This window comes from Urocitellus parryii, chromosome 4, assembly GCF_045843805.1.
Source record: "Urocitellus parryii isolate mUroPar1 chromosome 4, mUroPar1.hap1, whole genome shotgun sequence".
Classification (NCBI taxonomy): domain Eukaryota; kingdom Metazoa; phylum Chordata; class Mammalia; order Rodentia; family Sciuridae; genus Urocitellus; species Urocitellus parryii.
Genome location: NC_135534.1, coordinates 172,596,101 through 172,611,939, shown reverse-complemented (window position 1 = coordinate 172,611,939; position 15,839 = coordinate 172,596,101). Strand labels below are relative to the sequence as shown.

The 15,839-nt window shown below is 36.3% G+C and overlaps 1 protein-coding gene across 1 annotated transcript in view; it reads right to left on the bottom strand.

The window, feature by feature from the left end:
• Window positions 1-15,839, bottom strand: part of Aco1 (aconitase 1) — a 50,740-nt gene that overhangs the window by 21,099 nt on the left and 13,802 nt on the right. Inside the window, exons 2-8 of the mRNA XM_026387858.2 lie at window positions 12,376-12,494; window positions 11,155-11,323; window positions 9,995-10,132; window positions 4,660-4,729; window positions 4,354-4,537; window positions 3,327-3,466; window positions 1,646-1,817 (exon numbers count right to left, since the gene is read on the bottom strand). Coding sequence (XP_026243643.1) covers window positions 1,646-1,817; window positions 3,327-3,466; window positions 4,354-4,537; window positions 4,660-4,729; window positions 9,995-10,132; window positions 11,155-11,323; window positions 12,376-12,472 — 970 coding nt within the window. The 5' untranslated portion in view covers window positions 12,473-12,494. The remainder of the gene's footprint in view (window positions 1-1,645; window positions 1,818-3,326; window positions 3,467-4,353; window positions 4,538-4,659; window positions 4,730-9,994; window positions 10,133-11,154; window positions 11,324-12,375; window positions 12,495-15,839) is intronic.

Here is a 15,839-nt window from a genome sequence, read left to right as displayed (position 1 = left end):
CACAGACCTCATAAAAGATGGCTACATGAGCTTTATTAACAATCTATCATGGCCTGTGGCAAACCCACTGTTCATTACACCCCATGCCATCTTCTTCATGAACATGAACAAGAGAGATTTCTCTTAGCGTTTATAAAGAGAAAGGATCTCATTCTTTTGAAGAAGTATGCTTACTTCAATTTAACAGTATACAAATTTGGCACTGGGTCACCAGTACTGCAGAAATGAGCCCAACCTCTGAATAGACTCTGCAGCTCTTCTCCCTTTCCCAGTCATTGTCCCTCTCCTTTTCTTTTTTCAGGTTAATGCTCTCTATTATTTATTCTGTTCCTTTATTACTATCTTTTTCACTTCAAATCCTTTGAAGGCAACAAAGGACTTGTGGGGACATATTAATTCCAATTCAGTTATATTTGGTAAAACACTTTTTAAAAAATAAATGTTATTCATCATAATTTTTACTGCTTCCAGAAGAATTTCCTCATAGGGAGAAGACTTGGATTTATTAGGATTCTACAAATCCCTTCCCATAGCTTGCCCCCTCCCTTCACTCAGACATCTGTCCAATTTAAAGTTCCATCAGCCCCTTGCTGACTTTTCTATAGAAAAAGTACTCTTAAGCACTCTGACCACTTCCTGGCTTTCTTCTTCATTGTCACACTTTTGTGTCTGTTCACTGGTATTCCTTCTTCCTCCCTCATAGGAACATAAGCTGTATGAGGGCAGGGTCTTTATTTACCTTGTCTACTGCTTCCTGTCTGGGATCTAGGCTTGATAATGACTGTAGAAAATGAGTAACAGAATGAACATTGAACATTTTTTTTTTTTTGTACTGAAGATTGAATTCAGGGGTACTTTACCCCTGAGCTACATCCCCAGTCATGTTTTGAATTTTTAAATTTTGAGACAGGGTCTGGCTAAGTTGCTTAGGGCCTTGCTAAATTGCTGAGGCTTGACTGAACTTGTGATCTTCTATTTCAGTGTCCCAAGCCTCTGGGATTACAGGTGTAAGCCATTGTGCCTGCTGAGAATTTATTTTTAAAAAGGGTTTCTCAAAGAAAAAGTCAAATGTCTAAGCAAATTTATACCAAGTTAAAGATCCATTGATATAAAATACCTTCTTATGAAGTCTCTCATTTCAGTTATTGGACAACATGAGATGGGCATTGCAGAGTGAGGGCCCTATTTGGAGCCAAACAGCTGCAGGCTAGGATTCCAACTGTTACTTATTAGCCTTAGGTAGTAACATTTCTCTGATCATCAGTTTTCTCTCCTACTATTTAACTAACTAATCCATCTCCCCTGTGGACATGTGAAGAGAAAGACAGCAAATGCATGCCAAGTGCCTGGTCTACTACAGCTACATTACTAACCTAACTCGTTCATGTCAGAAACTAGTTGCAGAAAACCCAGTACAAGTATCCAGGCTTCTGTAGCACCACAGCTCTTCCTATGGGCAGTACTACCTCTGACTTATACCTCCTTAAATCCCAACAATCCATCTTGACTTCACAGAGTGAAAAAAAGCCATGTAACTCTATGCTAAGAGCATTGTGAGGGACAGAGAAAGAAGGCAGGGCTCAGATTCTCAGTGTTCCATGAAACTTTAACAAGGAACTCTCTGCTTTCACAGTCCTTCACTTACCTGTCTGCACCAGGTACTTGATACTAATTTCATCAACTGGGAAAAAGGCAGCTGTTGCTCCATATTCTGGACACATGTTTGCAATTGTAGCTCGATCAGCAATGGACAATTGGGCTATTCCTGGCCCAAAGAACTCGACAAATTTGCCCACAACCCCAACCTGGCGGAGGTGCTAACCAGCAGAAACAACAGAAACATTTGAGACTTGACAGCCTAGATTTAAAATGAACTGTCATCTTGTAATTCTTATAATTTTTTACATTCCCTTATTACTTGTAAACATAAGTAATAAATTAGCCCAACACATTTTAGATTATTTTAAAAAACAAAACTTAAAAAGCAATGCCATCTGAATGCAACATGACATCCTGGACTGGACCCTAGAACAGCAAAGGGACATTAGTGAAAAACCCGGAGAAGTCTGTGGCTAAAAGTGCCATACCAATGTTAACTTCTTGGCTTTGAAAAATATATCATGGCTATGTAAACTGTTAAAAATAGGAGAAGCTGGGATAAAGGTAACAGGGACTCTATTTTTTTTTCCTGTAAATCTAAGATTATATCAAAATAGTTAAGGCCAAAATTACAATAACATTTAGGAACTTTTTTCAAAATGAGAAGCACTCTTTGGATCACTAGAAGTGCCAAGTGTTAAAAAATTGAATTTTTCCAATCTAAATAAATCTAAATTGTTATGCAGTCATACTAGTTGAATAAGTAAATGATGTATTTTCAAAAGTATAATGCATAAAATTCATGCAACAAGTCAAATGTAACATCAATAACAAAAATATTTTCTAACCCCATCTTTCCACACAAGCCATCAGCCTGCCAAGGCTCTGGGACTGCTGGCACTTTGTAAAAAGCCAGTTTCACAGAACACAGACAATTACACAGAAAAGCTCTTTTGATTATGTGGATTCTGAAAAATTTTGTGGGAAAGTTCTATATTATTCCGTGTTTGAAAAACAGTGTATAAATATTTGTGATAAGTGATAAGCTATGGTGTTCAAACAAATCCAATTCCAAATTACACAAAATTAAATCAAAGAGAAACTTTTAAAATTTCTTTTTGGCCTTTTACAGTGTGGTGCCTATATAAAAGAAGCAAATCAGACACACCAAAAACAGATGGTTTCTTACAAAATTTTAAGAAATATTTCCCAATCTGGAAAACCATCTCTTATAATGATGTAATTTATAATACAAATAAGTAAATTTAAAAACTCAAAACATCACAGGGAACTAATTTGTTATTTACAAATAAAGAGAAAACATGTGGAAAAATGTAGCCAAAGTATTAAGATATGCATGGAAATGATTCTTACAACTACAGGATAGTGATTATTTCTAGGAATGGGAAGCAGGGTTTAGCCATAAACACTATATATTTACTTCTTTAAAAACAGTCACGATGCAAATATGACAAAATATTATCATCTGTTAAATCTAAGAAGTGGGCATATAAATATCATTTTAATTACTGCATATTTAAACTATGTCACAATTTTTAAAATTAAGAAAAAGATCTGGGTAGCTAAAGAAGAGTAAAATGCACATAATCATCTAAACCACAGAATATTCCCATTATCTCATCTCTTTTTAAAACTATCAATGTATTGTTTCCTAGCATTTCCAGAGACCCAACTATCTATCTCTTCCCTGTTTGTCACTGAATTACCTTGGTAATGGTGAGCACAATGTCAGTGGATGTTACCAGAGCTTGGGGCTTTCCCATCAACCTGTAGCCAATCACCTGGGGAAGCACCATGCTGATCGGTTGACCAAGCATGACAGCTTCTGCTTCGATACCACCCACACCTGCAACAAACAGGATGGCCAGAATAATGCTTCATTATTTCTCATTGTATCCCTCAACTATCAATTCAATAAACACAATTATAATGTTTAACTGGTAGAGCTGTAGTTCTATAAGAAGCAGTTATTCTATTTTCCTCTATACAATCTTTTACAAGTGTTTCTTAAAGTATGTCCCTACCAGTATTTGTCATCAACATCCCCCAAAGCTACACCCAGTGGGGTGGGTAGGGTTTAGGAGTCTGTGTTTTTTTTGTGTGTGAGGGAGTTACTAAGAGACTGAACCCAGGGCTTCAATGCCAGGCAAGCCCTCTACCACTGAGCTACATCTCTAGCCCTTTTTCTATTTTTTATTTTGAGACAAGGTATTACTATGTTGTTCAGGCTAGTCTCAAGCTTGGATCCTCCTACTTCAGCCTCCCAAAGATGCTGTGATTACAAGTTTGTGTCACTGTGCCTGGCAGGAGTCTCCATTTTTTTTTTAAATAAGTTATACTCCATGTATGTATATTTTATTTTATTTATTTATTTTTATGTGGTACTGAGGATCGAACCCAGTGCCTCACATGTGCTAGATGAGCACTCTACCAATGAACCACAACCTCAGCCCCAGGAATCTCCATTTTTAACAAACATCTCAGTTGATTTTTATTTATGCAAAGTGTCCCTAACCTATTATTGCAGTTTATTTTTCCAAACAAAATCTGAGTTTCTATTAGATGCAAGGCACTTTCCTGGGCACTGGAAATACAAAAATAAACAGACAAAAACAATTCTCCTATTCATGTGATTATGCAAATACAGCTACTGAGATTTAATTGCAGCAAAGTGAATTAAGGTACATGCTCCAGAAGAGCATATATGGAAAAGGAACGTGGAAGTACACTTACCCCAACCAAGAACACCCAAACCATCAATCATGGTAGTGTGTGAATCTGTGCCCACGAGGCTATCTGGGTAATAATATCCATCCTGATCAAACACCACTCTTGCCAAGTACTCCAGATTCACCTGGTGGATGATTCCTGAACCAGGGGGAATAATCCGCAAGTTGCAAAAAGCCTGAGAACCCCACTGGGATTGAACAGAAAGAACATCATGAATACCAACATAATTCCACTCTGCCCAGTCTGAACACCTCTCTTTTGTATCCCACAAACAGAAAACCAAATAACAAAACCAAACTCTGCCCATACCTTTAAAAATTCAAATCGTTCTTTATTTCTTTCAAATTCTAGGTCCTGATTCTTCTGTAAACTGTCAGCCCTGTGAGAAAGAAAAACTAAATGTATAAACTTCAATGCTTAATGTATTATGGATGAAATTTATTAGTGATGAATAAACAAAATGGCAATTTTATAATCAAACTGCATTGTTTTGAGTCATTTCAAAACTCCAATTTTAGCACAGAGACAGTGCTCATAATTTGATTATCACAGATTGAAGAAACACAGTAATCAAAGACCAAAATCAGACTTTATAAGTTAACATAATTAAACGTTTACTGATATTACATGTTTCAGGATCCAGATCAAGTGACACTCCTTTGGACAACAATGACTCCTCAGTCAGGATGATTTGCCCCTTCTCTCTGGTGACTACTATATTAAAGGTGTGTGTTCACTTATCCTCTTTCTTCTTAAACTAACCTGTTTTCTGAATAAATACAGTGCTCATAGTATGTCCATTAAGTTGATTTAATTTAAAAACCCCACAACCCCCACCCCCTAAACCCTAAGAAAGCACCTCCAACCATATTTCTACTAGTACAGGTGAGAAAATATGGTCCTTCCCCTGTGCCTGTACTTTGTGCACTTCTGGATTCTCATCACTTTTTCCTCTTCCCTGCAGCACCAGGAAGATATGAGAGCTTCTCATAGCATAAACAGGGCTGAAAGGGAAACATCTACCTGAGGAAATGTTGGGTGCATCTATCTGATCGATGCAACATATTCACAGGATGAGCAGAGGCCAGAAACACTTAGGCTGTTCTATAACATGGTATTTCCAGGTACTAAACCTCATGAAAACAAAACAACTATTATGTTAAAGTTGGCTCAATTAGCCTAATTCTAGTTACTAGAATGAATAAACAGAGTTCAGGTTTTTTTTTAATCACTCAGAACTTTCCTAAATTAGCCCAATGTAGTAATCTTTTAATAAGGTCTCTGAATGTGAATGACCTCATAGACTAAAGGGAAAATTTCTTCTTAGTTATATAATTTGAATTCACATTTGGACATAGTTCATAGTTCCTGAGAATTACACTGAATGGTGCTTTAGCAGTTCCCAAGTAATATTTTATAGACAAGACAGTTTTCATACTCATAAAATCTGGTAAGAAATTGTGAAATTTTTGCTGGAATTTTTAAAAAGGGTATTTCCAAGGTAACTGTATAAAACAGTATAATAATGTGTTAGTTAGATCCTCAATTCCCAGATGATGCGAGGCCAAATAGTATTATTCAAACTAGACCAAAAATTATTTTCAGAAATATTTAACTAAAAAATGTCTCACCCTACTACCCCTTATCCAGTTTTTCTAGCTCATTTCTGGAACAGAGATGAAAATAAGCTCAAAGCACACAGTTCCAAAAGAGTTGAGACACATCACATTTAATTCCTTTAAAAAATGACAAAATGAGAAAAGAAACCAGGAAGTGGAACTGCAAAACCAAAACTCAAGAAACAACAAAACGCCACCAATGAAAATGTTTCTAACAAAAATGTTCTAATTACATATTTTCACTAGATTTGAATATCTGAATCAAAGTTCACCCATGCTTTCACAATAAGGTTTTCAGTACTACAGTATAAATGAAAAAGTCTATTAAAAAATTGAAACCAGAGTTTCAATTTAAAAGGAAAAAAAAAATCAGAGGGTGCTTGGTAATGACCCAGTGCATTAATAACCATGAATACTTTAAATTTTGAGTCAGCAGACTTCAGACATGAAATCAATTACAATTCTGTTTCCACTGGTACTTTCACCTTCCAGACGAGTGAAATGAAAGAAAACCTAGGAACATCAATGAGTCTCTAAGAAAGATGGCTATTATTTGTGAGTCTACTTTTATAACTTTTGAAGCGGGACTTTAGGAAACAACCTTACTTTCAAATAGAATAACATTTTATGCCTATATTTTTAACTCTTCCTTTTGAAACTAAAATATTGAATTGAGCTCATGTAATTTAAAAGGCAAGAAAAGACAGAAAGAGAGATGTTGCTTACGGATGGTTTCAGGGTTGAAAGAGAAAGTTGACATTTGTCAACTTCAATCTCTTTGTCCCAAGAACTGTCAATTCTGGGACAAAGCACATTTTTCTGAATTTATCTTGTTTGGATATTTGCAATATTAACTGGGGAATGGTCATTTTATAACTCTGAGCCACATCCCCAGTCTTATTTATTTTTTATTTTTAGATGGGGCCTCACTAAGTTGCTTAGGGCCTCACAAAGTTGCTGAGGCTGGCCTTGAACTTGTGGGATCTTCCTGCCTTAGCCTCCCAAGTCACTGAGATTATAGGCCTGTGCCACCATGCCTGGTTTATTTTATATTCTTAAATAACTTTTTAAAATTATCAAAGTAATAGCTTCTTACTATAAAAATCAGTTACAATCCTAGAGATAACTGCTATCTGGTACCTCTTTCCAATCTTTTAATTCCTACATAACTTTTAGTATAGCTGAGATCACTCTATATATGAAATTTAGTACCTGGCACACTGGACTACAACAGGAACATGTTCCAAATGATTAAGCACCTTATAAATATAACTGAGAGGTTAACTAATAATTCACTTTGGGCATGTACCATAAGTTAATAAATCATTCACTATGTTGAATATTTAGATTGTTTCTAGGCTTTCATTTATAAATAATTCTTTAATGAACTTTATTGGCCAGTAAGCTTTTTTTTTCAATTTTAGCTACCTATTAAAGATATGCTTGGAAGCAGAAATTCTAAGACAAAGGATATGGAAATTTGTAAGATCTTACTATATACTGCTTTCATCATTTCTAATTTACAGTGCTATTAGATTGTAAAAGTGCCTCCTTCATGACACTTTTTATAATTAATGTTTATTTTCTAATCTTACCTACATTGATAAAAGAAAATGTTATCTCAAATATTATACTTTATTACCCATAAGACTTAGGCTGCAATACTGTTTACCACTTGGAATACCTTTTAGAATGAATATACACTTTCCTTTGCCTGTTTATCTGCTGAGTCTTACTATTTTTCTAAATGAGTTGTACACACTCTTAATAAATTAAGGATATTAACCATTTTTTTATATTTGTTGTGAATATTTTCAAGTTACTTTCTCTTAACTTTTAAGTCATTAAATCTATAGTTCTTTTTCCTTGTTTTATTTATTGATTCTAAATTTAGAAAGGCCTTTCTCATAAAGACATTTGGCACATGTATAATTATATTTCCTTCTTATTTTTTTAAACATTAACATTTTCATTCTTATTAACAGCTTTCACTAAATGCCTGATTTCCTCAGCATTATATGTGGAAATTCTTTCTTTCTCTATTGAACAACTTTATATAGTCATAATTAAGATACCAGCCTCTTAACAGCACCTGAAATCCAAGTCCTAGTTCTGTAATACTGTAGTTATTCCTACAAAAGATGGACCATATTTCCATACTGCAATTCTTGGCTTGCCCATGAAACTTGCTCTGATCAGTGGCATGAGGAACAGATGTGATCTGTGCTAGTCCTTAAGAGGTATTGCGCTTTTCTGATTGCCCTTCTGAGCCTCTGGGATCACCAGGTAACAGTTTTCCCCTTTAGCCTGGGTGCCAAAAGAAACAAAGAAGCAGAGCTGTCCCAGCTATCCTGCAAGTGGTGGAGCAGGATAAGCAGGAAAACCAGCCACTGCAGTGGGAAAGTAGGGTTGCCCAGTTGACCTCAACCTGATCAGCTTACTTCCCAACCAACTTGTGAATGTGTTAGAAATAAATTCTTGTTATTGACTGCCACTGAGATTCTGGAGCTACTTTGTTACACAGCAATAGCTGATTTTATATCTTTATATTGAGATTTCATGGTTTGGTGGTAGAAACTCTGCCTTTTAGAGCAAAGGACAAATGGCAGAATTTCCTCTCATCTCACTCCTGTCTATACTATCTTGACTCCAAGGGCAAAGGCGATTGTTCTTTCCTTCAGATCAATGTCATCAAGTGCTCTTTTGGATTCTACAAAATCACTAAATGCTTCACTTGGATTTTGCTATGGTACTTTTTTTTTTTTGGTACTGGGCACTGAACTCAGGAGCACTTGACCACTGAGCCACATCCCCATCCCTTTTTAATTTTTTTTTTTTTTTAATTTTGAGACAGGGTCTTACTAAGATGCTGAGGCTGGTTTTGAACTTTCAATCCTCCTGCCTCAGCCTCCTGAGCTGCTGGGATTATAGGCATGAGCCACTGCACCCAGCTGTTTGTGTCATTTATTTTTTAATGATTTTTTTGGTGTGTATACAAAAGGAAACTAGGAATGCATGATGTTTAATGTCCTGATGCTATTTTAAGCCAAAGATTCACTATGAACACCTGCCATTTAAAGAAAAGTCTTTGGGAGAATGAGATTGAGGGATACAAATTCATTAAAATAAATTGAATCAGGAAAATTGACCATTACTACTTGATTGTTGCCTTGGTAAGTGTTTGCTCTCCAAATATGAGAGCTGAGAGTGTAATAGGTACTTAACATACTAAGCCAGGTGACCTTGAAGTTATCCTTGGATTAAATGAGAATCTTGATGGCTAAGTTAAAGTAGTTATAATTCCTTTAGAAAGGGAGAAACTAAATTCCCCAAGACATTGGGATTCTCTTTTATCTGTCTTCTCACCATTGGCATCAAAAGATATTGGTATTAAAAGGTCCTAGTAAAAAAACCCTTTACTAGGGAATGAAATTGACTAAATTATACTATTATATTGTGTGCATGTGTAACAACAAATTCCACTGTTATATATAATAATCAACAATAAAAAGGGAAAAATTAAATTAAAAAAACCACTTTTTTCAAAGAAGAAAATTTAATATGCAAGTATACTTTTGTGAACTAGCAACTTAGGCCTGGCCTCTTACTAAACTTTAAAGGTAAATAAATACTACTTAAGCAAAGAACATGTAGCACTATTAATCCTGGCCCACTGAAGAAATAACTAAGTCTATGAGATTAACAAGAAGAGGATTTAAGCTGGCCAGGAAAGACATGTAGGGTTTGGACAGGACACGAGAGGATATCCCAAAAAACAGAAGAAAAACAAGTCGGGGGGGAAAAGGGTAGACACTATGAAAACCCACATGGAGAGGCACAGACAACCAGGTATGAAATTTACTTGGGCTCAAAAAGGAATAAAACTCCAATGGATGAAAAAAATCCTTGCTTTTGCTGAGGCTGGCTTTGAACTTTCCATCCTCCTGTCAGCCTCCTGAGCCACTGGGATTACAGGTGTGTGCCACCACACCCAGCCCCAGGTGTTCATCTTAATCCTTCCTTACCTTCTGTTGAAGTCAACCTGGATAGAATGGTCAATTACAAGATCAGCAGGACAGACAGGGTTTATTTTCTCTGGATCTCCTCCCAACTTTTTCACAGCATCACGCATTGCAGCAAAGTCAACCACAGCTGGCACACCCCTAAGAAAGAGAGAATTAAGCAGAAAATAGCTTTAAACAGGTATAATCAGATTTTGCAATTTTTGCCACCATTGAAGACTGATGAGGGACTACCTTGTCAGAGTTGATAACAACAGGTAACTTAGAAAAGTGAAAGTTTCTAAGTATATTTCCTCCAATAGAAGTCACATAGCTAACATAGTCACATAGCTATGACTTAAGGGTCTTCATCCAATTTTACCACTATATTAAGTTTAATGACAATTAGGTCTAAACAAAGAAACTGGGAAAGCTGGCACATACACTCAGGAGCTTTTACTGCTGTGACCATTTCCCACTCTCATGGTGGGTATATAAAGACCTGGAGAAGACAGACAGATCATCTATACCTTCAACTTCAGCCAAATTTAAAAGAATGGATGTAATTTAGAAAAGTAGGCTGTGAATCAAATTTATGTTAAGTGAATCCTTCCATTATCTTAAAAGTATAAAATTTGGTGATTTTCCTCCAGAAAAATGAAATTAGGCTGTTTGGAAAAAAATGGTATCATTTAAAAATGGACAGACTGTCTCAGAAAAGGGAATGTGATAGGAAGCAAGGATTCCTAGGAACAGCAGGATGTGGACTAATAGTCAGGCCTGTGAAGTACATATTGTCCCTCACAGACAGAACCAGAATGTTCAAGTATAGCTGTCAGGAACCTGGCTCCCTGGGCAAAAGTTTCCAGGACAGCTCTGCTCCACACACTTTCTTTTACCTTTCCCTGGGATACTCAGGACTAGATCTTCAAAACCAAGGATGATGACAACTGCCACTGGAAAAGTGGGTAGACAGCACATCTGGGATCGCCTGAGACAATCCCAGTTTATTCTTGCTGCCAGGAACAAGAACCCCCTTTTTCTTTTGAAAGTGTCTAGATATTAGGTGATAAATTAAACAATCACTACAGAGATTTTTTGGTTGGATTAAAAATAAAAATAATAAAAATTTTCTTGAAAGGCTGACAAAGGAGCAGTAAAGAAAGAAGTGACATTAGGCTCACGTAAAGTCCTGTAGGATGACACGGGCAGGCTTAAATGGTACTTCTATGTTCTTATGCTGCATGATATTCCAATTTAGGATATTTTCAATGTCATTTTTCTTCACCAAAAACTCATCACAGTTCCGAACAGCTGCCTCCAGGAGAACTCTGATTGAAAATGGTAAGCGTACTGGGAATAAAGGAGGAAGCATTAGAAAACAACAACAACAACAAAAAAAACATGAGATACCATAAGAATGCTCTTTAAAACCTATCATTATGCAAACTTGAGATGAGGCATCAGATCATTCTTCCAACAGGTTAAGAGGGTAAATTAGCTGACAGTTCAAGATAATGAGTGGATTTAAGAGACATTCAGTAGTAGAAAATGCTCAGATTAGTCAAAACCCAAATATTACAGTTTATTTTTTCCCTCCTATTAAAGGTTGCCTTGCCTTGGATTCAATAACAGAGTCATCACATCTCACTATCAGTCTAGATTTTCACTGTATTATGTTGGCAAGTATTACATATGTTCATATACTTGCACGGAAAAACATTTCTTATGAAAAGTAATGCTCAAAAAATGAGAAAAAATAATCCTTTTACAATTACTATAATTGAGTCCATAGAATCTTTGATATGAAATAAAACCCTAAACATTACATAGCACTATCATTGGTAACTGGAGTTTCTAGGACAAAACAATGGTAATTCATAAGAAAACATATTTTGTTTATTTACAAAACAGAAGTTAAATCTTGATATATGAAAATTATTTACCAATACTATCTGAAAAAGACAGTGAAAGAGAGGAAAAAGCTTTGAAATAAAGCTTTTTATTCCAGGATTTGGAATAAAAATAACTTGTGTTCTTGTCCTCTTCTGCTGCCCACACTTGTTATCTGAGCACACATCATTGACTCACTCTGGGCCTCAGCTCACTCAGGACTTTTTGCATTTTATAAACATGACCCCATGTGGTTATTACTCACATAAAATCATAGGCTATTTATCTACAAACACTATACATTATGATGTGATAAAGTTACATGTAACTAAAAATAACCAATGTAAGAAAGGTGTGTGTGTGTGTGTGTGCGCTTAATCCAAGAACATTCAGCCATTCTGTTATTCCCTCTTTCAATGCTCCTCAAAGTGAATTAATAATATAGCTTAATTATTATGCAAATGAATCCCAATTGCTATCTGAGAAAATACATTATAGAGCCATGCACCTACCATATCTTGAATCCTCCAATTTATTCAAATTGAAGAATTTCTTTCCTGGTTGTGCAGGATCCAAAGGCTCAGCAAGGTGTGAAAATGGGTTCTTCATGATTACTGATAGTCACGTGTCCCTAAGAAAAAGAACTTGTTACTTTCGAAGTTGGGCCTTCTTTCAACGATTACAGCACACAGTCACTTACAGATTCTATACTTGTTATTTTCTCAAAATTCAGGGATGAGGGGAATTAAATGAAGAACGACACTCTTAGCAAATGTAATGGGCTTCTGTATAGCTACTGTGAAAGCATTTATCTCTCTAGATAGCACAAAACCATAAACTTCTTTTGTCCTATTTCTACAACTTCCCAATATTCTTCCTCTGTTAAGAGTTGGGCAAAAGGGAAATGAAGGATATGTCTCACAGAAGACCATGAGAATGTGAACAGACTTCTGAGATGGACTTGTAATTTTATATAATTAAGCATGCAATTACAGGGCTGGGGATGTGGCTCAAGTGGTAGCGCGCTCGCCTGGCATGCGTGCGGCCTGGGTTCGATCCTCAGCACCACGTACAAAACAAAGTTGTTGTGTCCGCCGATAACTAAAAAATAAATATTAAAAATTCTCTCTCTCTCTCTCTCCCCCGCTCTCTAAAAAAAAAAAAAAAAACTTCTAAAATATTAAAAAAAAATAAACACGCAATTATATAAAATCTGAACATAAATGGAGACTTGACAGAAGTCATTTTTGGTACTTTTATATTTTCTATTATAACTATTTTTGCAACATTTTAATTTTTACTTAATTTATTTTTGGTATTGGGACTTAAACCCGGGGTGCTTTACTACTGAGCTACATCCATAGCCCTTTTTATTTTTTATTCTGAGAAAGGGTCATGCCAAGTTCCTGAGGCTGCCTGGCCTTGAATGCCTCAGCCTCCCACATTTGCTGGGATTACAGGCACACAACCAGTCTTTGCAGCATTTTTATTAAACCTGAACACCATAATTAGAAATCTTCCTGATTTGCTTTGGCATATGGTGGCATTAGTATGTTGACATCGGCAATCTTTTTGTTTTAAGCACTGAGGATTGAACTCAAGGCCTCGTGAACATCAGACCATCTTTAAAGTATCTGTGATAGCATAAAGGTCTAAACTCCCCAGATATGTTTACAGAGGACCCTCTACCCCAGAACTTCTCAGATATCTCTTTACAAATTACAAGCAGTGAACAGTAGAAGACAATGTTCCTGACCCTTACTACATAGATAAAGAACAAGTTTAAATAATTACATAACTCAGAGCAAAATGAAGTGGGGTGGGAGTCAGAGGACTTGCTTTTCTGGTCTTACCTCTTGAGCAAAAAACCTGTTAGTCAATCCATTTCCCAATTTTTTTTTTTGTTTTTGAGATAAGGTCTCTCTCAGTTGCCTAGGGCCTCATCAGTTTTTAAGGCTGGCCTTGAACTTACAATCCTCCTGCCTGAGTCTCATTTAAGGTAAGAATAGTTAACACTGTCCTGCTTTCCCAAAGTTTATATGAGTAAATATTACTCACATATTCAAAATATTTATGGAATGACCTATACGGAAGGGATCAATATATTATTACCAAATGAAAAAGCACCATGTAATATAAAGGACTGTTTGTGAGGATAAAATGTTACAAGTGTGCCTTGTCTCTATAGACAGGAGTTTACCTTCATTAAGGACATAACAGGGACTGATTCCCTTAAGAGGAACACAGACCTGGAAGTTAAGACTGGGATGAAGACATAGTTTTTAGTTTTTGCCTTTTTCTTTTAGCTATGAATACAAATAACAACAAAAAGTAAAAACCTAGTTAAAATTTTAAAATAAAATTTGTACTTCTCTTCTGTACAAGGCCTAGTACACATTGAATATCTCTATTCCAAGAATCTGAAATCCAAAATGAAGAAAAAAGCAAACTTTTTGAGTGCTGACATAGAGCCATAAGTGGAAAATTCCACACCTGACCTCACATGAAAACACTGTTACGCTAAAAGTACTGTCTAAAATTACCTTTAGGCTACCTGTATAAGGTACATATGAAGCATTAAGTGAAATTAATTTTGAGACTTGGGTCTTGTTCCAGTGACATCTCATTATGCACATGCAAATATTCCAAAATCCAAAATTATCTGAAATTTGAAACTCTTCTGGTCTTAAGCATTTCAATAAACAGTATGCAGCCTGTACTAGGTGGTTTTGGGAAGAAGCAATTGGTTGAGAAATGTATTCTGTCTTCTTGGAGTTACCAGTGCAGCAGGCAACAGGACATGGCACAGGTATCAGACAATGCCGAGTTCAAGAAAGGGAGGTTCTTTGCAAAGCCCCTTTCCTTGGAACTCCTTGTTTTACCTCATCTCACATGATTTTGGCAGCAGCTGCCACTTGGCAGTAGTGAGAGAAGGTATTTGACTTCATCTAGGCCAACTTCCTTCTCCAGGAATTATGAAATGAAGACTAAATTTAAAAAAAATCCAGCCAGGGAGGATGGAACATCCCTAATGCTTATAGAAGTACTTATCCTAGTCCATCTGTATGATAATTACCTGGGCATCTTTCCGGTTAAAAATAAAAATGCCTGAGTACTTCCCTCCCCACCCCTTGTACCACACTGACCAGAACAGACAGACGAAAGGGCAGGAATCACCATTTTAGCTTCCCAAGTGGTCAGTTTGAGAATCACTACTGGAAGCTGTGGGATACCAGGTGAGATTTTACACCCAATTCAGGAAGCAGTAGGTAGCACAGGGAGCGGGAATTCCTAGAGTCACAACCAAAATGCCTTCAGGGCACAGACAAGGAATCTGTACAAGTAAAGCAGGCCGCACTGGCATGGTGGCCTTAGTTTTGGAGGTAACAGTGCATATAAGATAAAGTGCCACACAAATGCAAAAGATTTGTTAGTAAGTGCCACTAAGTGAGAAGCTAGCCAGGAGAAAAAAAACCAAAACTGTCATACTGGTTTTTTTTTTTTAATTTTTTTATTAGTTTTTAATGAATCTTTATTTTATTTGTTTATTTATATGCAGTGCTGAGAATCAAACCCAGTGCCTCATACATGCTAGGCAAGCACTCTACCATTGAGACACATCCCCAGCCCAATACTCTGTTTAATAAGAAACATACTACTTACCTGCCTGCAGAAGTTTACAAATCTGTGGGCTCAGAAATGAGACTAATCATTCCAATGACTGGAATTCTGAAAGCATACATTTAAAAAGACCATACTGCTACTCTCTCTGTTATCCATGCCACAACCCCAACTTAACTTTCTTACTCCAAATAGCAGTAACTTCAATAGTAAAACTAGTTTTTACCTGACTGGAGAAAAGGATCAATAGAAGAACATCTCTACAAAGGCTGTGGGGCTTTTTAATGTTTCTGAAGCTAGACAAAGTGGTGGGAAACCCTTGGAGAACAGATCAAGATAGGTCATTCCTCTGTCC